We start from the raw sequence: 27398 nt of genomic DNA on the forward strand, positions 1-27398 counted from the left end.
CTTACTTGCATTGCTCAAATACTACATATACTACAAATACTACTCCTTTGCATTTTAACATAAATACATGTCTTTTACGCTTTGTTTGTTTGTGTGTGTGTGTGTGTGTGTGTGTGTGTGTGTGTGTGTGTGTGTGTGTGTGTGTGTGTGTGTGTGTGTGTGTGTGTGTGTGTGTGTGTGTGTGTGTGACAGTGTCCCCTGCTGCTGAGAGACTACGCCACATCCTCAGGGAGGAAGATGAGCCCACACCCACCCTCTTCACTGAGATGGACACACTGCAGCATGAGGGCGGAGAGATGGAGTGGAAAGAGTCGGCCAGGTGATACAAACAAGATCGCATAACACATAGGGCGCTTCTCATTTCTTATTGTGCATCCTTGTTTCCTTTCTTCACTTCCTTTCAGCTCCACCCTTACACTGTAAACCTGAATAAGTTGGCAAAACTCAAAAAATGTAAGGCAATTAGTTGCCACAATTTTTTTAAGTTAAGAAATGGAAAGTTTAATAAAGTAATTTTTTACTTATACATTTTAATTGTTCTTAAAGTAACAACATGTAACTTTTCAACCTTCATAATATATTTCCAAGACCCTTGTGACAGTACATCGACTTACAATAGGTTGAATGAGACGTCTGCCAGAGCCTGACGGGGTCTGTATCGCTTTTACTGGCACTATGTAACTTCGGGGTGCGGGTAGTAACCAGCGCTCAAAAAGAACTACAAAATTCGACTGCTTTACGGCATACGTCACTTCGCCCACCACTTCCTCAAATGTGGCCAACCAGCGCGTTTGTTTTCGTACGTCTGTTTTCGTCATGGCTGAAGCAGCAGCGAAACGTAAGAAGTCCAAGGTTTTGTCGGAGTAGAGTCGGAAGAGGAAAAGGGAGAGTGATAAACTGAAAGGCAGGACGAGGATCAATATTGGTCGAGCGTTTGCTCGCTGGCGTTAGCTTATGGAGGAGGAGAGTTACCAGACCGATGCTGACTTGGCCGTCATGCTGTTGAACTAGTAAGTAACTGTAAATTGCTTGCATACTATCTTTAGTTTTTCTAATCTGTTGTCTGCCTGGCTACGTTACGGAAACTATCTGGTCCTCCATTTATCTTCATGAATCAGCTAGTAGATGAGCGAATTATCAATCTGGTAGCTAGTAAACACTAACATGGTAGTTTTAGATGGTTAGGATGCTATCGCTATCATTCTCGTTCAGATTTGAGCATTGCAATCGACATGCAAATCGCAAATGTTTGAGTTAAAATGTTTAGTCTACTAAACATGTATAAATTATGAAAGGGGGAAGATTAATAATATTATCATTGCCCATATGAAAAAAACCTGCATGCTTCATACAGTAACCGTAAATCATTTTACGACAGCGGTAATGGACAATTCCGCTTCCAACCTGTAGGGCGACCGCAGAGGAAAAGTTCCATGTTGTTGCTTTAACTTGAAATGTTTGAGTACACTAATTCATACATTTTACTTAAAACTTTCATGTGATTTCAATGTGAACACTTTTATTAGTCTAAACTTAGCTAGCTTTAACAAGCTAGTTTGCTAACATACTAATTTGTTAACATATTAACAATAGAATGTTATACAGTAGCACTTGATGTATGAGTGCAGCAATATAAAGGTTTTATTTGCTCTCAAATCATGCTCTATGCACCACTTGTCACCATGATGGTAATTATCCTATAACCAACATTAACAGAAATTATTCTAAATTAGCACAACAAAACATTAATCACTACTAAATCTCCCACTTAACAATCTTACACAAAAAAAGCATTATATTACACTTAATTTTAGCGTTTACTCTCCCTTTCGAGTGCCATTGGCAAAGCATGCTGGGAAATGGACATCCCAGCCATTTCAGTTAACCTTAAAGGAGCATTGCGTAGGTTTTTACTTAAAAAAATCTTTAAGATAGAGTTTTCATTTGTACATGTTTGAGCCAACCATGATGTAATAAAAAGAATGACACCTCGACTGTCCACCACGGTTGCCTCTATCAGCCTGTAAACTCAATCGTGTGTGGAGGAGTCGGGCCCAAATCGGCGCGAAAATTCACAAAATGTGACGTCATGCGCGTTCTCGTCTACTTGGGCTTACAACTGTACGGCACGGCAGCCATTATAGTAAGCAGCGGCAATCTGTGTTTTCAAATGGACTCTGCGGATGGAAAGAAGCGACCAGCCCCCAGCACAACTCAGACACCCACGGACACTCCTCGGAAGTGTAAAAAAAAAAGCGTTACTCTACAATAGTCAAAATAAGGGGTCTGTGAGTGCTGGGAGTGTGTGTTACAGTGTTGTGTTAAAATACTTTTAGAAGTAGACTTTAGTTGATAATATTAAGCAGCACTGCAACATTTTACTAAAATATGGTCTGTCAAACAATAACCTTACAGTACTGTAACTTTTCTTACCTCAAACATTATGCTGGTGAGTGGTGAATCTCGATGAGCCGTCAGTGGTTGCCGCGGCAACCCTGGTTAATGTGGTCGTGCTCGTATGAGCGTGCGCACCGAGAACGAGCATGAGACTGGCTGCAGTTCCTCTAACGGCCACTGGTGTCAGTAACGGTTAGAAATTTCCGAACTTACGGAATGCTCCTTTAAGTTCGTTTAAATGAAAAGAAATAATTTCAAAAAACTCAAAACAATGAAACAGTTCAGTTTACTTAAAATATATCAGTTATGTGAACTTGAAAGAAAAAGAAAGTGCTAAATACTCATAAAAGTTAATTTGACTGAACTAATTAGTTTAATTTAAGTTTGTCCTACTCAAACCAATTAATTATTTTGAGCGTTAGGGTTTACAGTGATGCGAGTGTACCTGTGTATCCTCGCTCATGTCTCCTCAGAAAGCTTCCTCGTTCCTCGCCTTTTCACGGTGCAATTAGAGAATTGAGATGTGCTTCAAGATGGCCGAGTTTCCGGGTCACAGGCTGGAGGACGGAGGAGCGAGGAAACGAGGAAGCATCAATTTGAGTATTGAGAAGCACCCGTACACTTCTGAAGGCTTTTGTGACATTATTTAAATCAGGGGTTTTCAATCTTTTAGATGTCATTGACCCCAAATATGATCATCCTTGTTATGAGGGACCCCCACCCTAAAATTTAAATAATTTATTCTCTGAAAAATGTATATTATAAATCTAAAATTAGTTTCTGTTCAGTTACATTATTATATCCCTATTGTATCCCTTTAAAGGAGAACTCCGGTCAATTTTAACATTGAGCTCATTTTTTTGTAAATTTGGAGTGCTGTCAGCACAGAGAACAACGACAAAAATCTGTGTTGCCTACACCGAGTTATCCTCTTTTTAAAATGTGCACCCTGTTGACTTCAGTGGGACAAGTATTAAACCTGCTTTTAGCCTCTTAACATCCTTGATGTGTCATTACAAGTGCACAGCTAATGTGAGTGATTCCTTCAGAGTGATCACGGGTGAATCTGACTGCAGTAGATGTGAAAGATATGAATAAAAATGAAGTTAATTCTGCCAGCGCTCATACCTGTATTTACATCCTGTTTTCGGTCGAAGTCCATAGTAGCCGACAATCGACTACTATGGACTTCGACCGAAAACAGGATGTAAATACAGGTATGTGCGCTGGCGCTGGATGTTAAGAGGCTAAAAGCAGGTTTAAAACTTGCCCGATTGAAGTCAACAGGGTGCAAATTTTAAAAAGAGGATAACATGGTGTAGGCAACACCGATTTTTGTCGTTGTTCTCTGTACTGACAGCACTCCAAATTTACAAAAAAATTAGCTCAATGTTAAAATTGACCGGAGTTCTCCTTTAATGTTAATTTCAACATTTACTAATACATTAAATCAGTTGTCTCTTAATATTTTATATTACCAGAGTTAACATGAACTAACAATAAACAGTGGTTTTAATGAACTAACGTTTACAAAGATTAGTAAATACTGTAACAAATGTATTGCTCGTAAGTTAATGTCAGTTAATTCGTTAACTAATGAGATTTATTGATTTTAAAGGGATTAATTGACCATGTTGCAATGATTTTAATTTACAAAACCTAAAAGTGTTTCATCCATCTGTTGGTACATGGGAAGAAAAGTGTGTTGTCAAGTGAAGTAATGTTGTGTCTTCTGTGTGTTGCATCAGGTGGGTTAAGTTTGAGGAGAAGGTGGAGGAGGGTGGAGAGAGGTGGAGCAAACCGCATGTGTCCACGCTGTCTCTGCACAGCCTGTTCGAGCTGCGCACCTGTCTGCAGACGGGCTGTATCCTGCTGGACCTGGAGGGATACTCACTGCCACAGATAGTGGGTCAGTACATAAAGAGCCAAGAACAGAACCACCTTTAATTTGGGACTCCACTTTGAACACACATCATTCACAAAGTTCTATTTAATTTTCCGTTTCATAAATATATTGCAATACTGGTCAAATTTTATTTTTATTTTTTTAAAGAAATTTATACTTTTATTCAGCAAGGATGCATTAAATTGATCAAAAGTGATGGCAAATACATTTATAATGTTACAAAAGATTTTTATTTACTCAAAAATATGAAGCAGCACAACTGTTTTTAAAATTGATGATAATCAGAAATGTTTCTTGAGCATCAAATCAGCATATTAGAATGATTTCTGAAGGATCATGTGACACTGAAGACTGGAGTAATGATGCTGAAAATTCAGCTTTGATCACAGGAATAAATTACATTTTATAATGTATTCATCTTTTAAATTGAAACAATATTGCACAATACTTTTTCTGTGTTTTAATCAAATAAATGCATCCTTTTTGGGGAGAAAAGTCTTCTTTTAAATACATTTTAAAAAATCTTACCGACCCCAAACTTTTGAATGGTAGTTTTTTATTGGCTAATTATTAATTTTGCTATTAATACGAGTGCAGTACTTTCATATTTTACCACATTTAAATAAATTAAACAGAATTCCAATTTTTTTCCATTAAAATTAGTGCAGATAAAAATTCAACAATTATAGCATGCAGAAGTAATATTTATATTGCTCAATGTTGCTCTTTTAGGATATTTAATGGGGTTCTGAGAAATGTTTAATTAAAGTATCGACTTTGTGACCACAGTCTCTAGCTTCAGTCACTGATGTGCCTCTTGAGACCAGGGGAGTGAGGTTTACCCGCACAGCTCTTACTAGCTTTCCACAGTCACATATGGATATACTGTATACTGTTAAATATATAGATATATACAATGAAGAAAGCAGCTCAGATCAGTTGGTTTTGGGAAAATTTGATAAGAAACGTTCATATTTAGATCTCAGACTCTGATTGCAGATTATGCCATGTTAGCAAATCTGAGCAGCTTGAGACATTGTTGAGACCTAGAGGAGACAGAGTGAGATTACTGGAGTCTCTATACTCAAGAGAACCATTTAAATATGGATTTTAATGCATTTGTGTGTGTTTTTCTCTCTTTCACAGATGACATCATTGAGAAGCAGGTGCAGGAGGGTCTTATAGCTCCAGAGATCCGTGAGAAGGTCAGTTTCGTCCTCTTGCGGAAGCACCGTCACCAGACCAAGAAGCCGATCCACCGCTCCCTGGCTGACCTCGGAAAACCCAGCCCCTCGAGTAAGAGTCCACCATGTAACCTGCCCCACAGTCAGTGATTTTCCCAGAATCCCCTGTCTCTCTCTGACACTTGATTTTCAAATCATTTCCAATAAACTTATTTTTCTTAAAGTGCCCCTATTATGCTATTTTTATGTTTTGGAGTCTCCTACAACAGGTTTACATGCATCAAAGCTCAAAAAACACTTTAATTTTCTCTTAACATACATTGCACATCACCTCATTTCTCAAAGAGTCTGAAAACGACTCGTTTGAAGATTCAGTCTTTCTAAGCCCCGCCTTTCCGAGAGCTACCCTGCTCTGATTGGTCAGTTGGCCCGCCAACTTTTCGCAGGCAGCCAATGAAGAGCATAGGCTGGCATTATGCAAATTAATTACATTGTTGTGTAGGTTTGTAACAGGAAGTGAGACTGGAATTACTGACGACTCGTTTAGGCAGTTCAGAATTGATTCTTTCATTTAGGAGAATATGACTTTATTTGTCATGCACTTTGACCTTTAAAACATTGCAGACCTTTTACTTTTTACAAACAGCTATATCACACACTGCATGAAAAGTAATACCTGAAAAAGCATAATAAAAGCACTTTAATTTCTTGAGTTTCCACTTTATTCTTTCACCTGTCCTGCCGTCTTTATCATGTCTTTCTCTGTGTCTGATCTCGGGTCTGTATCAGACCGCAGTCTGAGCCCGAGTCCTCGCTCTGGGTCGGGTCTCCATCGCTCCACCGAGGACCTGCGAGGTCATCAGAGCGGCGGCCTAAGCAAACTGCGTGAGTCTGAGCTTCTGGGTCTTCTCCCTTCCATTGATTCATCTTCAACCTCTTCCAGATCTTAAGTTCACTCTGGCATCCCTTAAGATGAACTTTTGGTTTTCTAATAAGCTTTCCTACTGTCTCAAGTTTCGTTACCCTAAATCACCCACACCCATCAAAATGCATGACCCTGCAACAACCTTTTACTTCACATAGCATCATCCACTGACTAACTGTGTGTAGTTGCAACATTTCTCAAGTATGCAACAGTGCATTTTTGCCATTGTTCTGAGGATTAGAGATTATTAGAAAGGTCTTGACTTTGGTTTTCCATTCTTGTTTGTCACGATCTGTTTCTGTACTCTGGGTACTTTAGGCCAGAAAAACAACAATCTTTTTCTTGTCTTTTAGGGAAAAGGTTCCAAAAAACATACAATCAGTAAAAAGTTTGGAATAATTAAGACGTTTTTTATGTTTTTGAAAGAAGTCTCTAATGCTCACCAAGGCTGCAGTAATATTGTGAATTATTTATTATAAATATATATAATATTTATTAAATAACAGTTTTTTTATCCACTGTTTTTAACAATGATAATAAGAAGAAATGTTTTGCCATCACAGGAATAAATTACATTTTACAGTATAATATATTCAAATTTTGTTTTTGATCAAACAAATAAAGCATTGGTGAGCATAAGAGACTCCTTTCATAAACAATAAAAAAAATCTTAATTAATTCAGACTTTTGACCAGTTGTGTGTGTCTTTTAAACATAAAGCAGCACATATTTTGCTGTAATTTGTAAAAAAAAAAACATGGGTGTATAAAAGGCCCAGTTTTGTCACATGGACATCCCTATCTCTAAGCAAAATTGGGACTGTTCAAAAACTTTCCAAGCGAATGTGACTTTTGGAAGTTTAAGATGTATTGTACATGAATATTATAATCATAAAGTAACATGGTATATTATCAAAGTATCTTTTTTGGTATGGGGTGACAATGTCCCATTGTTTTTGCTTGCAAAATAATATGTGATGAATGTGTTATATGTATTTGGCATGCATTTGACACTGAAATCATAATACAATTCTGTATTATTTTAACGTTATGTATATACTATTTATTAATATTTTATGAGCTTTTATTTTATAATTTCAGTTCTTATTTCAATTTTAGTTTTAGTAATTTAGTCATGTGCTTTTGACATTTTTACCAGTTTTTTTCAATTTCTATTTAGCTTTATTTTATTTTTATTTAAGTAATTTTAGTACTTTGCCTTTAACTTATTTTATTTGAGTTATTTGCCAAGGCAACATTTCTAATTTTGAGTTTTTCATCTAATATTTCTATTTCAGCTTTATTATTTTTAATTTAATACTTTTAGTTTGAGTTAACAATAACAACACTGATTCAATTAATAATCAAAGTGTTTCATCTGTGCTTCTCAGATCCTTCTCAGTGCCGCAGCATGAATGATATTTCCGTCACGCCCAGCTCCGACCAGGTACAACAGTTTTCCATTAGTATTCCTAAAATTTTTTCACATGAACATATTAAAATACATAGAAAATGTACTTTTTCATTAGCAAAGAGTAAACAAGATGATTTTAGAAACAAAAGCACTGCATCTGGGGCAACGACTCATTCCTGAGCATTTATGCAATATGTGCCAGACAGATATGAGCCATAATTAAGTGCTGAGGGGATAATCTCCATATAAAGCTGGGTTCACACTGTATGATTTTGCCACGATTTGGCCATCTGAGACAAATGTTGAGAATCCCAAAAGATTCCTCGGATCCTAGACAAATATCTGGAGTCTTTGATCGCTAGTTTGACATGTTCACCGACAGCTTTTTCAATACAAGTAATGTAATGCAGTCATTGAACATGTCACGGATTGATGATGTAAAACCCAAGATGAGTGTTCTTGCGTGCGTCCGTTCTTAACGTTTCTTGACTTCTGTACAGTCTGACATTAATAACATCTGAGATCCTACAGTGTGACATGGCTTACAGCGGGATCATGTTCGTGCAGTCTGACATGCAGCAATCGTACAGGACTATTATAAATCGTACAGTGTGAACCCGGCTAAAGTCACTCAAGTGCTGCCAGCCCTCATTAGTCTTTTTGTAATATTTTCTTTCATTTGATCACTGGTTTTGTGGTGCAAAAACGAAAACAATGAAGCACAATTATGAAATACACAATAAAGCTCTTATTTTTGCCTAAGTATTTTGAGGCGAACGGTGCCGCCACTGTCGGCTCACTAGACTTCAAAGTGAGCCAATTCTGAGTCCACTTTAATGAGTTTCTCTGCTTATAATGACACCCACGGCTGACTTTCATGTGGTCACTGCCCTCAATAGGTTTCATTTAGGGCCTACGGGAGCATGCTGAGTTTGAAAGTCAAGGGTCCCAGGAATTATGGGAGGATTGATGTCAGTACATGCAGATTTGCATTTATTCAGGCATTACAAAGCTCTTTGATTGATTAATATACAGGTTTAGATGCAGGAGCCCCAAAATAAATTTAGACACTTGATCCACCTTTAAAAATGTATGAATGTTATTGCATTAGATAACAAAACGTCGAACCAAGTATAATTGCTTTTTCAAGAAAGATAGCACAATTTTCAAGCAAAATCTTTCCTAAAAGTTGTTTGTTATAGGTTTGAAATGAGAGGATCCTTGAGCCAGTTGTTTAAGCGTCTTTGCAAAAAATGTAATTTAGTTTAGAGAAAAGCAGTAGCATTTAGTCAGAAAGTAGTGTTGTAGTATGTGAAAGCAGTCTTGGTCACAAGACCATTTTTTGAAGGTCTTGGTCTTGTTTCGGTCTCAGACTAAGAGAATTTAGGATTTGATTTACTGGTCAAGACCACAACTGCGAAGATTTGATTGGATGTAATACTTCCTGCTTCAAATGAAATCATTAACTTATTTCCAATTTGAATTATTCTTGTGCTGGTTCAAAGATCGAGGGATTGTGCCAAAAATGACAACAAAATGTCTAATTATTCAAAAAAGGACTTGTATGAGATCTTGCTGGTCTTGTCTTGGTCTCTTTAGGTGGTCTTGACTACAACACTACCAGAAGGTCAACTTCTAAGTGAGACCTATGAGTGTTTATATAATTTTTGGATGTGAGAAGGGAGCTTGTTTATTTGTGGCAGAAAGTGAATTGACTCTGAAAGTGGCATTAAAAGATTAAAAGCTGATTCTGACCATAAGCACAGACCATTCCATATCCACGTGTTCTTTGAGGCCACCGTGGCCGATCGGGTGTTTTTATTGGTTCGTGTGTGTGCATTGCTTGGTTTTCCCGGTGTGGTTGCGTAACTTTATCGATCTGCCATTGGAAAAAATTTGACGCTTCCCATTTCCATCGCATGCATGCACGTCAGACATTGATAATGGAGCGCATATTGATACTAGTATCATGAAAGAGGCATGAATGAGGCACACACTCTTTCCAACATGGAAATTTCATGACCTAAGCATCTGACACAGACTATGTGGTCTAATTTTAAACCCACTCACCCATGATGCCTAACTGCATTGTCATCTCACCCACCAGCTGAAGAATAAATTTATGAAGAAGATCCCCAGAGATGCTGAGGCGTCTAACGTGCTGATTGGAGAGGTGGATTTTTTAGACAAGCCGTTGGTGGCCTTCGTACGTCTGGCTCAAGCCGCAACGCTAGGAGGCCTTACTGAAGTCCCTGTGCCAACCAGGTGATCATTCCCAAACATCTTGCATATGTTTATTGGCTGTTTAAATAGCCAATAGCCTTTAGTTTTATGTTACAGTCTGGCAAAACCGCACTTGACTTCTACCATAAATTCTAGATATTTCATTTGCAAATGATTGGAAATACAAGTGTTTGTGCGACCAAAGACAAATGATGATTTCTGCATTTCATATATATATATATATGAAGAGTTCAGATGCAAAAGCCTCTAAATGCCATCTGAAATTTTCTCATAGAATGATCATTTTTATCAATTCAAATAAATTCAATAATTTCACTTACTGAACTTAAATATATGAGCTTGATAAAAATGATCATTCTATGAGAAAATTTCAGATGGCATTTAGAGGCTTTTGCATCTGAACTCTTCATGTATGTATATATATATATATATTATGGATATATATTATATATATATATATATATATATATTTATTTTAGATAAATATAACTTTTTCTCAGAGAATATTTTTTCCACCTCAACTGACTCATAAATTGTTTATTATTATTATTATTTTAAGTAAATCTGACAAACTTTATTTAGGTTTATTCAGTTCAATTTTATGTTTTTCAACACGATTGGTGGAAAAAAGTTAGTAACAATTAAAGAATTAAGTAAATGTAATATATTCTCTGAAAACAAGTCTTATATTGAGGTTAATTTAGCTTTTCTAGTAAATCTGATAAGAAAGTTTGGATATATACGTTTTACTGGAAGACAAGACAAAAAGGGAAATAAAAATAAGTGTGGTCAAAGTTCTAATTTAGGGGGTGAGATCATCACGTTTTAATCATATTTTTGATCCATTTTACAGAAAGAGAAAGACTACATTTCCGATGTGATTTGTAATTGCTTCAAATTGTAATCAAATACAATGTGAATTTTCTTTGTGCTGTATCCAGGTTTCTCTTCGTGCTGCTCGGTCCCACTGGCAAAGCCAAATCCTACAATGAGATCGGTCGGGCCATGGCCACACTCATGGTTGACGATGTAAGAGAAAGTCTTAGTAATTCTGTACCTCAGAGTTTAGTATCATCACAGTATTTGTTGACGCGTGTGTATCTGTCACCATCTTTAGCTCTTCAGTGACGTGGCCTATAAAGCCAGAGATCGTGACGACTTGATTGCTGGGATTGATGAGTTTTTGGATGAGGTGATAGTTCTTCCTCCTGGAGAATGGGATCCCAAGATCCGCATCGAACCCCCAAAGAAACTGCCTTCAGCAGATATGAGGTATTAAATCATGAGTCTATGTATATTACCAGTCTGGGGTCAGTATATTTCAACAAATGAATACTTTCATTCAGCAAGGACGCATTAAATTGATCAAAAGTGACAGTAAAGACCTTTATTTGAAATAGTAACATTGTAAATGCTGTACTTTCTATTCGTCAAAGAATACAGAAAAAAACTGTATCATGGCAGCACAACTGTTTTCAACATCGATAATAATCAGAAATGTTTCTTGAGCAGCAAATCATCATATTAGAATGATTTCTGAAGGATCATGTGACTCTGAAGACTGGAGTAATGATGCTGAAAATTCAGCTTTGATCACAAGAATAAATTACATTTAAAGATATATTCAAATAGAAAATTGTAATAATATTTCACAATATTACCATTTTCACTGATCAAATTAATGCAGCCTTGGTGAGATTTCTCTCAAAACAGTGAAAAATTGAAAACAGATTTGTCAACATAATAGACACACTGTACCGTTTACACACTGCATTATCATTAAAAGCACACTGTGAAAAATATTTTGTAACCTAAAACATGTACTTTATGTGGTAGCATCCAATTAACTGGCTTTATTCAAGTGAAAATATATGATTTAATATTTATTCCGTCATATTAAATATTACTTTCAATTAAGATTTTGCATTTTGCACAGAGTTCATTGTGTTTGTTTCTGCAGGAAGTCAGTTTTAACTCTAAATGAGCTGGGGCAGCCGAATGGGAACGCAGGAGGAGGCGGAGCGTCTGCCGAAGACGAGGAAATGCCAGCGCCGCATGAGCTTGGAGAGGAGCTGAAATTCACTGGCCGGTAGTGTCCGCTGAGCCTGCTCACCTGCTAGTGATAGGGTTTTAGACTGACCTTACGTGACCTCTGAGACTCTTTCTGTTTGTGCAGATTTTGCGGAGGACTGTGGCTGGACATCAAGCGTAAAGCGCCCTGGTGTCTCAGTGACTTCTACGACGGCTTCCACATCCAGTCGATCTCTGCGGTGCTCTTCATTTACCTGGGCTGCATCACCAATGCCATCACCTTTGGGGGACTGCTGGGGGACGCCACGGACAACTACCAAGTAATTCACCTCCTAGACACTAATGTTTGGATATAATGCCCATATTTTAATATAATTGACATAATAATTGACATAATGCCCATACAATAATCTCAAAACAGCCAAATATGAAGCAATTAGGTGGCCTGGCCAGTAAACAATTTCTATTTTAGAGTGCAAATTTTAAAAAAAGGAGAAAGTGAGAGAAAGTTTAAAAATAAGACATTTTATAATATAAAATAAATGGAAGAAAATGTACTGTATGTAAGAAATATAGGTGCAATTGTGTGATGATATAAGGTCACAATTACAAGAAAAAAAGTTGCAGCTGTGAGACATAATCACCTTTTTATTTTTTAGTCTGAGGCAGAAACACACAGATGCCCATTTCTGCCACTTAATAATGCATTAGTAAATCATAATAATGACTTATAATGTCATAATTTTGAGTAAAAATTTGTATTCATGAGATAAAAAAATCATAATTGTATGGAAGCTTGTTTCCGCCACAGAATAAAACAATTTAAAAGATAATTGCGACTTTTTATCTCACAATTGCGAGTTTACAATCTCAGAATTGCGAGATTATAAAGTCAGAATTGCGTGAAATAAAGTCGCAATTACGTCTTATAAAGTCAGAATTCTGACTTTTTTTCTCGCAATTGCAACTTTATATCACGCAATTCTGACTTTATAACACATAATTGCGAGTTTATATCTCGCAATTCTGACATCTTTTCTCAGAATTGTGAGATATAAACTCACAACTGTGAGATATAAAGTCCAATTCTAAGGAAAAAAAAGACACTTTTTTTTTTCTCAGAATAGTTTATTTCTCACAATTCTGACTTTATAATACGCAATTGCGACTTTATATCATGCAATTCTGACTTTATATCTCCTAGTTGCGACTTTATTTCTCAGAATTGCAACTTTATATCTCACAATTGCGACTTTATTTCTCAGAATTGCGACTTTATTTCTTAGAATTGCGACTTTATATCTCGCAATTCTGAGAAAAAAAGTCAGAATTGTGAAATAAAAAGTCGCAATTATTATTATTTATTTTTTATTCAGTGGCGGAAACAAGCTTCCATATAATTGTGATTTTCTAAATTATGAGACAATTATGACAAATAGTCGTTAATATTATGCTATGACAAAATATACAAAAAGTCAAGATTAAGACTAACTATGACTTAGTATCTTATTTTGACTTTTTGTGTCATACTTTTCTTGTAATTACAGCATTTTGTCATAATTTTTTTACTTTTTATCTTGAAATTACGATACAGTATCTCATAATTTTAACTTTATATGTCATAATTATGATTTACCAAAGCATGATTTGTTTTCTTATGTGGCGGAAATGGGCTCCCATAAGAAGCGGGCTTCTTAAAATTTCTTATCACAATATTAAGTCAAAATTGTATTTATTGAAAGTGCATTCAGTGTTTGAACTTTTTCTGTTTCATTATTTGCTCCATTATTTTTTGCTGTGTCTCATTGACTTTCAGGGTGTGATGGAAAGCTTTTTGGGCACGGCTTTGGCCGGCGCGGTCTTCTGTTTTTTCGGCGGTCAGCCGCTCATCATCCTCAGCTCTACGGGACCGATACTGATCTTTGAAAAACTGCTTTATGAATTCAGCATGTGAGTGTGACATCCTGTGATTTAGTAAAGTTAAAAAACATGGAAATATGTGAGTCAGCAGCAGTCTTCCGTTGAGTTTGATTCTTTAACTGAATTGTCGTCTGTGTTCAGAAACAATGAAATTGACTACATGGAGATCCGGCTCTGGATCGGCTTGCACTCCTGCCTCCAGTGTCTGATCCTGGTGGCCACAGACGCCAGCTACATCATCAAATACATGACGCGCTTCACCGAGGAGGGCTTCTCCAGCCTCATCTCCTTCATCTTCATCTCTGATGCCCTTAAGAAAATGATGGGCACCTTCAATTATTACCCCATCAATCGAGACTTCAAGCCAGATTACATCACCAGCTACAAGTGTGAGTGCCAGGCTCCTGATCAAGGTGAGTCTGACCCCTCGACCCAGTGAAAAACACTTTGTGGGATTATATTATTCTGTGAAATAAAAACTGACCCTATTTACTTTCTTCTTACATTTTCCTGACTTTTCATTCACCCAGTGCATGTTATCCCCCCCCCCCCCCCCCCAAAAAAAAAAAAAAAATATATATATATATATAATAGTCAAGTCACCTTTATTTATATAGCGCTTTATACAATACAGATTGTTTCGAAGCAGCTTTACAGTGATAACAGGAATATGATTCAGTGATGCAAACAGAGTTCATTTCGACTGTACAGCTGAAGTCAGTTCAGTGTTGATTTAGTTCTATTATAAAGATCATAATTTATTAAATTAGTTCATTTAAAAATAATAAAAGTATTATTAATAATTGATACTATTTGATGTTGTTATGAATAATAATAATAATAATGTTTGTTTTTAATATGTTATTCAAAAGTAATTATTATTATTATTCAATAATACAATTATTATTCAATGATACAATTATCAATATTAGTATCATAATTGTTATAAATAATACAATTTTGTTATTATGAATAATAAAAATACTTTTGGCTGACATATTTAAAAAAATGTATTGTTACTATGTTTTAAAATAAATTATTCAAACATAATTAATATTCAAAATAATAACATTTATTGTTATTGTAATTATTATTAATAATTAATGTAATAATGATAATAATATTTTTATTATGAATAATAGTCATTGTTTTTTAATAAAATAAAATTTATTTAGTCATAATTATTTGTCTTTTGATGAAAATATCATTACAATTTAGTCAGTGTTTTGTGTTGCATTAATTAATTTGTGTCAATTTTACTAAAATGGCATTTATTTTTTATCAACTAAAATGACTACAATTAATCTTTTAATTTTTACTCTCCACAAATCACTGCAATCCTGCATTCGCTCACTGTTCTTGATCCAAAATATTTTCTGCTGAATATTTGCTTTCATTAATGGAGCAAAAGTGTTTTCCATACTAAAATGTTCTGTTGACTTTTCTGGTTTTTGGATGACATATTGGTTTGTCACGTCTGACCACTGCAACTTATGTGTATCATATTTGTTTCTGCCACCCATACTCGATTTGGCTGCTGATTGGAGTAAGTACCGTCTACTGGCATGCTGTTACAATTCTTGACACCCCTTGAACGTCTATATAAGATGTTATTGTATGATATGTATGTCAATAAGCACCTTTACCTTCTGTTGTAGTGGCTTTCAACACGTCCTCTCCATTAGGCCTTGAAAACATCTCTGATTACTCTATGGTGAGTTGAAACTCTTATGTATTTCATAAGTTTTTCTTCACAAAAGATATCACTATTACTTTTACCATACTTTTTTTCCGTTTTGTGGTCGGTGCGCACACACACAATCTCACTCCTCCTCCCAGTACAACTTCACGGCTCTGGACTGGAGTCAAATGACTAAGAAAGAGTGCTTGAGATTTGGCGGTTCCCTGGTGGGCAAATCCTGCAAATACGTCCCAGATCTGGCCATGCTGTCTTTCATCCTGTTCTTCGGCACTTACTCCATGACCATCTCGCTCAAGAAGTTCAAGTCCAGCCGTTACTTCCCCACCAAGGTTGGGACACTGTGTTGAGCATTTTCACATGTATTTCCCATGTATGTCAACACGCCTGCTTCTGTATTCTCTGGTTCAGACCGTATGGAGACAGTTTTTTCTTATCCTAATCCATATTGTATTTACCTCTCTCTCTCCCCAACTTGCTTCTGTTTTTCTCCAAGTGTCGCGCCTTGATAGCAGATTTTTCCATAATTATATCCATCCTGGTCTTCTGTGCTCTGGATTATGTGCTGTCCTTGGATACTCCCAAACTGCATGTACCCACCCAGATAAAGGTCTATAATGTGTCATCTTGATGTTATACGTTGGTTATATGTTGGTTATATTTGAATGAAATGCTGCCTTCAAGTCTTCATCATGTTGTTTATAGGGAAAAAGCACACTCCCCTGGAAATCCAGAGTTGAATTTGCTCAGTGAGTTACTCTGGCGTCGAGTAATTATGCTCATTAAATATGCCCCTCGATCTGAGCTGCACCAATCACATCGGGTTATCTGATATAGGCGGGCCAGAGGCGAGCTAAACAGATGACGACAGCGCTGCGACGTCGAAGTCATTAGTAAACATTGCAAGATGGCTATGGATGAACACCAGTTGTTTGAAACGGCTTTGGCCGCTACAATGAACGAGTTAAGGCCCGTTCACACCAAGGACGATAACTATAAAGATAACGATAAAGATATAATTCTAAAAATCGTTCTCCATATTAAAGAATAACAGAGTTCACACCACAACTATAACGATAAAGATATGAGGAACGATATCGTTGGGATCACTTTCAGAACGTTTTTTTTCCAGCTGTCGAACAATAAAACACTGACAGCCAATCAGGATCCATTCTAATTTTAAAGGTCTCGCGCATTTAAAATGGATCTGGATCATCCGGGCGCGCGCATGCTTAGAATAAAAAGACCGTTATCGGTCGCTGGTGTGGACACATATATAGTTCTCTTTATCGTTATCTTTATAGTTATCGTCCTTGGTGTGAACGGGCCTTTAGACTTGGCTTCTATCTAAAAGAGAAACAGAAGATGGCGCTCGAATCGTTCCTTTGCAAGAAGGACGTTTTTGCTGTTTTGCCGACCGGATAAGGCAAGAGTCTAATCTACCAGTTAGTCTTATCTACCTCTGCTCGTAGCTAAGCGTATGGGGCTTGTTGTGATTGGTCGTAGTGTTATCCAATTGCATGCAGTGAGATTTTCAAAAGCATACTTGGGTCCGCCCCTCGAGCTGGCCGATTTTCATTAGTTGATGCCAGACCATTAATCTTTCAGATTTAGGTCTGGATTTCCAGGCTAAGAGCACACATGAACACCACCACAATGTTGAATAGTGGTAAGTTCTTGCATAAACATAGCCGCTGAGATAAAGGGTTAGTTCACCCAAAAATAATAATTCTGACATGAATTACTCACCCTCATGTTAATCCTTTGGAACACAAATGAAGATCTTTTTGATGAAATCCAGAGCAACTACCACTTGACGCTTCAAAAAGTTCATAAAGAGATCGTAAAACTAATCCAGATTTTCTGAAGAGACACAATTGCTTTTCATGATGAACAGATTTAATGTTTATTCACATATAAACATTCATCAAGCTCAAGCATGTTTGCTTGCCGTGCGAGAACCAATGAGGTTCATTCTCGTGTTGCGGAGCACAAACAAATCACATCATATTTAAACTTCTCAGAGAGACTTGAAGGCATCAAACATGCTACTCTTAAAAAGATTTAGCATTTTTAAATCTATTGCACTTTTGTCTTATAAAGCCTTTGATCGTCTCTTGTTCTTATTTAGTTGTCTCTAGTTTTCTCTGTCTTTATCTTTCTTTTTCCTCTGCAAATTGTGCAGCTTCGGAAACTCATCAGTGATTTTGCAATCTTCACGTCAATCATGACATTTGTGGGTCTTGATATGTTAATGGGGCTTAAAACACCTAAACTGATTGTGCCAACCGAATTTAAGGTACGTTGTGCAATGGATACACACGTATCTTTCTTTACCCTCCCATTTGCATTTATTTGAGCTTTTTCTTCATGATTATGTACTAATATCACATTAATTCAATGTGCTTTACATGTGATTTCACCACTGGTTTTTGCTATGCTGACTTTCTTGAGTGTTGTTCTGTGTGTGTAGCCGACACGGCCGGATCGCGGCTGGTTCGTCATGCCTTTAGGGAAGAACCCGTGGTGGATGAGCATGGCCAGTTTTGTACCTGCTCTGCTGGTCACCATCCTCATCTTCATGGATCAGCAGATCACAGCAGTCATCGTCAACCGAAAAGAAAACAAACTAAAGGTGCTGGGCGTCACCTATGAAACTTATTAGCTTTTAACAACACACTACATCAGCACTCGTTCTCACACTCTAGCAACCAATCAGAACCACTGTATCGAATAAATAAATAAATAAATTAAAATCATTTTTGGTACTTTGCATAAAAAAATATAAATATTTGATGAAAAACTGTAAAGCAAAAGTAAGTAAAAGGCCTTTTAGTATAATTCTAAAAATGTCCCCCTTCAGGTTACATGTGTATTTTTGTTGTGAAATATTTAATGATTTTTATAAAGTAAACATAAGGATAATTGTTATATTGTTAGCAATATGTCAAGGTGAACATTTATTTTGACTGAAGGTTTACTTGATTATCCATACATAATTATTTTTTAAATCATGTTAAAATGTATGTATCAAATATACAACAGGCTTTTGAGGAACATTTATTTGTTCATCATTGAATCACGTTGCATTATATGTTTTGCCCCTACAATAAAAACTACAGAGTTTTGATTAAAAAAAACTCAGCATTTAAATATCATCTTACTAAGACATATTATTGGCAGATATAGAGTGACGACTGATATTTATATGCATTTTATAGAAGATATCAGCAACGGCATGAAATTGCATATTTTTGCTCAGTTTGGGCAAAATTTGATTTTTAGGACTATTATTTCATGTCAGGCTTTACAGGGTTAAACTTAAACAAAAACAAAAAAGAGACAATTTTCTAAAAAACTATCTGTAATAATATTAAAGTTGAAGTTCTAAGAAATAAAACTAAATATAAATATATAAAAAACTAAGAAAAATTACAAAAGCACATAACCAAATTAATAAAACTTATTCAAATTAATAAAACTTATAATAAATATTATAATAGTATATAAATAATACTAAAATAACACTGGATAGCACCCACTGGTGACCAACCGCAATCCCCCAGCACCATAATGTTGAGTTATGATTATGTAATATGCATGTCCATGTTGTTCCATCTAGCATTGCAAAATGTCTTTTCCCCATTTTCCCTGGAGCAGAAAGGTTGTGGTTATCACCTGGACCTGTTCTGGGTGGGCATCCTCATGGCCGTTTGCTCCTTCATGGGTTTGCCCTGGTACGTAGCGGCCACGGTCATTTCCATCGCACACATCGACTCTCTGAGGATGGAAAGTGAGTCCAGTGCTCCGGGTGAGCAGCCACAGTTTCTTGGTGTGCGGTAAGTCAAATCAAGACCTTTTCTGTAAGATTTAAGCGTAAATATTAGTATGAGAATTATTCCGTTTGTGTTTATCGTAGGGAACAGAGATTCACAGGCATATTGGTGTTTGTCCTCACTGGAGTGTCTGTCTTCCTTGCACCAGTCCTACAGGTAATCAAAACTGCACTTTACTTTTATAAAATCATGCTTGTTTTTTGTCACTTAAGCACTATTTGGAGTCAGTAATTGTTTCTCATGGGGATGTAAGGTAATTCCAACATTTCAAGTCAAGTCACCTTTATTTCTATAGCACTTTATAAAAAGCAGCTTTACAGGGATAAACAGGAAAATACAGATTCAATGATGCAAACAGAATTCAATTCAAATAAAGCAGCTCTGAAAAGACAGTCATTATTATTTTGAAATCAGTTCAGTGTTGATTCATTTCGGTACAATAACTGTGTAAAGTACATCAATTATGAGATGAGTTCAATTCAGCTTTAAAGCAGCTGTGCAGAAAACAGTGATGTCATAATAGTCTCAGTGCAGTTAAATCAGTAGCATTGCTGAATATTAATATTATTGAACATTTAGGGCCCTATCTTACACCCGGCGCAATGCAGCGTCAAGCGCGACGCAAGTATTTTTTGCTAGTTTCAGCCTGACGCAGTTTTCATTTTCACGTCCTGCGCCATGTTGTTTAAATAGCAAATGCATTTGTGCCCATTTGTGCGCCCATGGGCTGCTGGTCTGAAAACGAGGTGTGTTCTGGCGCATTGTTGGCGTGTTTCTATTTTGAGGAACAGAAATAGACTGCGCCATTGAACAACTAAAACCTGGTCTAAAGTCAATGGTGCAATATTTTTTTTTGTTATTTAAAGAGTGCGTTAGTAATGTGCGCATATAGGCGGGTCCACAAAACGCATACACTGCTTATTAAACACACAGGGACGCACAGCAGCACACAAACATGCCAAATATTTCAAATAAAAGGATTATAATGTAAAAGATTATTATTGTGTACATAAAGATAAGGTGAATCCGGCTTGTCCTGTAGATGTTCTGCTTGCGCACTTTTACCTCGTGCACGAGCAGATCCGTTTGCGCTCTGGAGACGCGTTCGGTCTTTCCACTATCAAATTCCGTCATTAAATAGCGAATCCGCCATGGTGTGAGTGCAACTGGCATTTAAAGTGAATGGGAGATGAGACTCTGATTGGTTTAACACACGTAAATCCCAAAACACACCCATTACTCATTAAGAGAATAGAGACAATTCTTTTCGACACTGCGCTGGGCACGCCGACAATTTTTCCCGTCGTTAAACTAGCAAAAGTGGATTCGGACACGCCCTAAGTGCACTTGCACCCTGCGCTTTAGACCATGCGCTTAGATTGTTAAAATAGGCCCCTTAGTCTGTAGTTTTATTACCGCCCGAATCCAGAGTGTTTTTCTCTCACCACCCATGTATAAATCCCCAGCCTAATTAATGCTGCCTTCACTTGCTTTCAGAAATTGCCTACATCCCACTTCTGAAGTCATGATTGCGAGCTTGGACTGGGACGTTTCTCAAAATTATTTGTGAGCTGTTGATCATTGGTGCTTATAATGCTTTTGAGAAATGCAGCCCAGGTTTATTCTTGCCTATTTTTTGGGGAAATCTTATTAAAGCCAAACTTTATTAAAGATATTTAATTTTGGATAAAATGTAGCGTCCCATTCATTGGCAACCATATAAACATTCACTGCGCTATCTAGATTCTGGAATTTCTGTCAAATACAGGCTATTTTCGCTGTGTATACACATACAATATGCTTCAAATTATTATTCATACACACTCACCTAAAGGATCATTAGGAACACCTGTTCAATTTCTCATTAATGCAATTATCTAATCAACCAATCACATGGCAGTTGCTTCAATGCATTTAGGGGTGTGGTCCTGGTCAAGACAATCTCCTGAACTCCAAACTGAATGTCAGAATGGGAAAGAAAGGTGATTTAAGCAATTTTGAGCGTGGCATGGTTGTTGGTGCCAGACGGGCCGGTCTGAGTATTTCACAATCTGCTCAGTTACTGGGATTTTCACGCACAACCATTTCTAGGGTTTGCAAAGAATGGTGTGAAAAGGGAAAAACATTGAGTATGCGGCAGTCCTGTGGGCGAAAATGCCTTGTTGATGCTAGAGGTCAGAGGAGAATGGGCCGACTGATTCAAGCTGATAGAAGAGCAACTTTGACTGAAATAACCACTCGTTACAACCGAGGTATGCAGCAAAGCATTTGTGAAGCCACAACACGCACAACCTTGAGGCGGATGGGCTACAACAGCAGAAGACCCCACCGGGTACCACTCATCTCCACTACAAATAGGAAAAAGAGGCTACAATTTGCACGAGCTCACCAAAATTGGACAGTTGAAGACTGGAAAAATGTTGCCTGGTCTGATGAGTCTCGATTTCTGTTGAGACATTCAGATGGTAGAGTCAGAATTTGGCGTAAACAGAATGAGAACATGGATCCATCATGCCTTGTTACCACTGTGCAGGCTGGTGGTGGTGGTGTAATGGTGTGGGGGATGTTTTCTTGGCACACTTTAGGCCCCTTAGTGCCAATTGGGCATCGTTTAAATGCCACGGCCTACCTGAGCATTGTTTCTGACCATGTCCATCCCTTTATGACCACCATGTACCCATCCTCTGATGGCTACTTCCAGCAGGATAATGCGCAATGTCACAAAGCTCGAATCATTTCAAATTGGTTTCTTGAACATGACAATGAGTTCACTGTACTAAAATGGCCCCCACAGTCACCAGATCTCAGCCCAATAGAGCATCTGTGGGATGTGGTGGAACGGGAGCTTTGTGCCCTGGATGTGCATCCCACAAATCTCCATCAACTGCAAGATGCTATCCTATCAATATGGGCCAACATTTCTAAAGAATGCTTTCAGCACCTTGTTGAATCAATGCCACGTAGAATTAAGGCAGTTCTGAAGGCGAAAGGGGGTCAAACACAGTATTAGTATGGTGTTCCTAATAATCCTTTAGGTGAGTGTATGTAAATATGCACTGCTTTAACAAAAAGACAAGGCGATGTAGGTACAGTGGAGAAAACTAATAAAGAATAGCAGTCACATCAGAAATCGTTCTTGTTCTTTTTTAAAGTTCATGGAACCCCAACTCAGGAACTTGGGTATCAAAATTATCTCAGAGTTTCCCAGTAGTAAATATGACTTGAGAATGTCCAATTTCTGACTAGGAAACTCGTATTTACAAAATATTTCCTTTAGCACGTGAAGGCAGCATAACCATTGAAACTGTAGTGTGCAAAATGTCTTATTTTTTAAATATATTTAAATATTCAAATAATGAAAAAGGATATTATTTTTCTAGAATTAAATTAAATATGAATTTATTAACTGTCCAAGCAATAACAGACATTTTGTTTACAGCTGTCAATCATGTGACTGAACATGTGAGCAGCAAGAACTCCACCGTGAATAAATCGCCAAACAAACGCATACATTTTTATCACTGAGGTGCCATGAAAGTGTATTTTTACAGATGTCCCCATGAGAAAAAATAACCATCCGAATAGAGCTTTAGTGCAATTTAGAAGCTGTACAAATAATTGTTTGTATTTCTCCACAGTACATCCCAATGCCTGTGTTGTATGGTGTGTTCCTGTACATGGGTGTCGCTTCTCTCCATGGCATTCAGGTACACGTCACTCTGTAAAAACTGTTCAGATCGCTGCTCTGCTGTATTAAACAAATGGTTCCCCCAAAAATGAAAGTGCCCCTATTATGCTTTTTCTATGGAGTTATATTGTGCCATAATTAAACAAACAAATCCAGCATTTTGCAAGCAAACTCGATCTGCTTTGCAAAGGAAAACTCGACTCGCAAACAAACAGAAAGCAATGTGCAAGTACAAAGGTCAATTTGAGCAAAAATGCAGTGGAGTAACAACTATGTATTGTGTTTTACAAATATAAATAAATGAGCCTAGATAATATTTCACAAATAAATACAAACCATCCTACAAATTGCATGTAACCTTTGAACAAATACCAAATCTAGTGCATACAAATGCACATCTATCTGTTATGATTGTGAGACACTTGGCTTTTTATGAGATCTCTCGGCTCGATTTTCTCACAAATGTGTCCAGGCAGATTTTCTCACAAATGCAGTTGAGCAACTTCCTCTTCTAAAACAGTAGATGGCGCTAAGCTAGGGGATTAATTTAGCGCTAGACTCCCGGGAGAAGCACTGATTTGAAACTTGCCTTTGCCTACAGCTGAGGAAAATGATCGGTCAACAGGCGAGTTTCTGTCTTAATTTATCTATAATTAACCTTTTTGAGGTTTTCTTTTGCAAACTTTTCTTTGCAAAGCAGATCGAGTTTGTTTGCAAAATGCTGGATTTATGGCACAATATTAACTCCATATTTTTCGAATATTACCTTTCATGTAATGTGTAATATAGCTGTTTGTGAATTTAAAAGGTCTAAGGTCTAAATAAAGTTATTGTGTCCTAAAAGAAAGAAGTGATTCTGAACGAGTCGTCAGTTATTATCGGTTTACTTTCTGCACTAACCTACGTAGGTTTGTAACGAATTTGCATAATGCCCGCCTGTGATCTTCATAGGCTGCAAGCGAACAACATCTACTTTGTCCCGCTTTTAAACGCGGTAGTTGTAGCTGAGACTGGAGTTTGGTTTGTGTGGTCGACATGTAGAGAAGACGCTGTTTTCTGCGCTGTGAAAGCAAATCTGCTTTACACGCTCTTCCAAAGGATGACGACCTGTGCTGGAATCGATACAGTAAAACGGATGCTATCTTTACTGTTCGTATCACTGTGTATCTAGTGCTGAGGAAGATCTGGAGCTGAAGTTCAGATAGAGTAATGGCCTTTCGTTTTTGACATGCACTCTAAGCATTAGACCAATCACAACAGACTGGGCCATATGACCAATCAGAGCAGAGTAGCTCTCGGAAAGGCGGGATTTAGAGAGACTGAATCCTTTATTAAACTGTTTTAGACTCTTTGAGAAAAGAGCTGATGCTGCAGTGTATATTATGAGAAAATTAAAGTGTTTTTTGACCTTGGATGCATGTAAACTTACTGCGGGAGACTCCAAAACAAAATTAGGAGTCTTTAAAAGAGCATAATAGGTGCACTTAAAATTATTTTCCCTTATGTTACGAGCCTGTATTACGTTCTTGCTTTTGTGAAGCTTAAAAGGAGAATATCTGAGCTGCTCATTTCCATACAACAAAAATGGAGGATTATTTAAACAGTGAAGCTTTAGAAAGCATTAGAGTATCATAAAAGAGTCTTTTGTTTGGGAAAAAAATAATACAGGGTTAAAAAAATGGCCTTAAACTATTACATATGTATGTATGTATACTTCAGTAGATTTTACTTTTCTACTTAGTTTTGGGAGAGGATGAAGCTGTACCTCATGCCAGCCAAGCACCAGCCAGATTTCGCATTCCTGCGGCACGTCCCCCTGCGGCGCGTGCATCTCTTCACCCTGGTGCAGATCATCTGCTTGGCCGTCCTCTGGATCCTCAAGTCCACTGTGGCCGCCATCATCTTCCCTGTCATGGTGCGAGCTCTCCACATGCTCTGCTTCTCTGGACCAATCACTAGAAATGTGTTTAAAACACAAGCTAATGTGGTGTTTAGGTGAATCTCATGAAGGGATGTTTGGATCATATTTTACCCCAAAATATAAAGAAACAAATCAGAAAATATTCAAAATTTTCTTCAAAATAATGCAATATAATATAATATAAATATATATATATATTATTATTATTATATTTATTTTTATGTATTATTTTTATTCTTAAAATTGTATCTATATTTATATTTATCTATATTAATATAAAATAATATAAAATATATAAAATAAAAACAATATATATATTTTATAATATTTTTATTCTGAAAATGTCATAAGGCAAATAAATGATAATGACGGAAGATCTTTAAAAAATATTTTATTTTATTAAATTAAATTCTTGAAAATATGCTTAATTTTCATGTAAATGCAAAAACATTTAAACAGTCTTAAAATAGGCTTTATTTTCTCTACACAGATTATTGGAATTTGTGCGTATGTGTGTATGGAAGAAAGATGGCCTGAAGTGTTTGTGAGATCATATGTGACTCACCCAGATTATTAGTATGTCGTTCACTTTTTGTATTTGAATACTATTCGCTCGCACAAATGCCAAGTGACTTGTTCCTCCGTCAGATTCTGGGCCTGATGGTCGTGAGGAGGATGTTGGACCTGATCTTCTCTCAGCATGACCTGGCCTGGCTCGACGACATCCTGCCTGACAAGGACAAGAAGAAGAAGGAGGACGAGAAGAAAAAGAAAGAGAAGAAAAAAGCCAAAGCGGATGAACACAACAACAGCGATGAAGAGGTAAGAACAAACAGATGTGCGAGATGTTATCATGCTGATACACTCATGAACACGGAGATCTCATGTTGTGTGTGTGTGTTGTGATTTAATCTTTCATATTTTATCTTTTAATTCCACAGTGTTGCTGAAAAGGCACTGTATAACACTTATTACCATTTAAGTCCCTGCTAAATTCTCCCTCTTGTGCAACACTTAGCATAGCCAGAGTTGTCCTCTCGTCTCTTGGTCCTTTATTACAGCCTGCCTTTATTGTGTAGTTTGTGGTCATTTGTACAGTTCTGAATGATGATTTTGCATGAAATATTTATTCATTCAGGGTCCAGAATTAACACTTGGCCTTGCTGACACTTATAAAATATACAAGTTTGGGGTTGTTAAGATTGTTTTATGTTTTTGAATGAAGTCTTCTGCTCACCAAAGCTGCATTTATTTGTTCAAAAACACAGTAAAAACAGTAATTTAGTACAATATTATTATAATTGAAAAAAACTGTTTTCTATTTAAATGTTTTAAAATGTAATTTATTCCTGTGATCAAAGCTGAATTCAGCATCTCATGATCCTTCAGAAATCATTCTATGATGATTTGATTACATTTCTGATTAAAGTATCGCACTGAGCCCAAACTTCTGAGTGTTAGTGTTCCTGCATGCATATTGTCTGTTGCAATGGTGTCGTCTTCTCCCAGTCAAAGTGTCCCAAAGACTCCCTCCCGTCAGTGAAGATTCCTCTGGAGCCGATCAAACCTTCAGCATGTTGTCCAAACCCCTCTAACTCTGACCCCTCGGCCTAACCGTGAGTCCTGTGATGCAAAACATTTCCATAAGCAAATGACTGTTTGACATGTCAAACTCATCTTTATATATTTTTTCCACTTGTTTCTTTTATATTTGTGTTTGAGTAGATGTATCATCCTTGTTCTACTTGCACCCCAGGCGAGTCAGACCTGGATTTGGACGTATCCCGACACGTGTCTCATCCCTCACATGAACCTGAAGCATCCGGCTGATCAAACACACACAAACCATGTTTGTCCTCACACTTACGACGAGATACGATCTGAGTCACAGGCGCAGCATCATTGGCAGTTTCCCAAACACACGAGACTCACAGATGTATGATATTTTTACGTACCTTACCAACGCAGCAAGTGACGCACGTTTCCAAACCCACATTGACCATATTGCGCGTGAGTCATTCAGCCCTTGGATTTTACTCAAGATTCTTCAATTAGATCTACAGCGCTGTGCCAGTTTGAGCTTATTTGCTGCGTGTTAAGATAAGATTCATGCATGTAAACTGTGAAACCCTATTCAGAGAAGAACAAAAATAAGTGGAAGAGGTTAAACTAGGTTTATGATTTCATTATCATTGTATAAATATATTCGAACTGTATGATATTAAATATGGATT

General features: G+C 37.0%; 1 protein-coding gene across 1 annotated transcript; it reads left to right on the forward strand.

The window, feature by feature from the left end:
• Window positions 1-251: 251 nt before the first annotated feature.
• slc4a5b (solute carrier family 4 member 5b) lies at window positions 252-26778 on the forward strand (the record flags this gene model as incomplete). Its single annotated transcript, XM_081354022.1, has 22 exons — window positions 252-319; window positions 4146-4306; window positions 5450-5599; window positions 6277-6372; window positions 7803-7858; window positions 9933-10090; window positions 11011-11098; window positions 11187-11341; window positions 12030-12158; window positions 12246-12420; window positions 13917-14050; window positions 14162-14433; window positions 15679-15734; window positions 15860-16051; window positions 17905-18018; window positions 18193-18354; window positions 19380-19558; window positions 19639-19711; window positions 23194-23262; window positions 24985-25158; window positions 25813-25986; window positions 26674-26778. Exons 1-22 carry the CDS (start codon window positions 267-269, stop codon window positions 26776-26778), a joined length of 2925 nt encoding a protein of 974 aa, XP_081210148.1. The 5' UTR covers window positions 252-266.
• Between the last annotated feature and the right edge of the window lie 620 nt (window positions 26779-27398).

Source organism: Scardinius erythrophthalmus (assembly GCF_964197995.2).
Source record: "Scardinius erythrophthalmus genome assembly, chromosome: 23".
NCBI lineage: Eukaryota > Metazoa > Chordata > Actinopteri > Cypriniformes > Leuciscidae > Scardinius > Scardinius erythrophthalmus.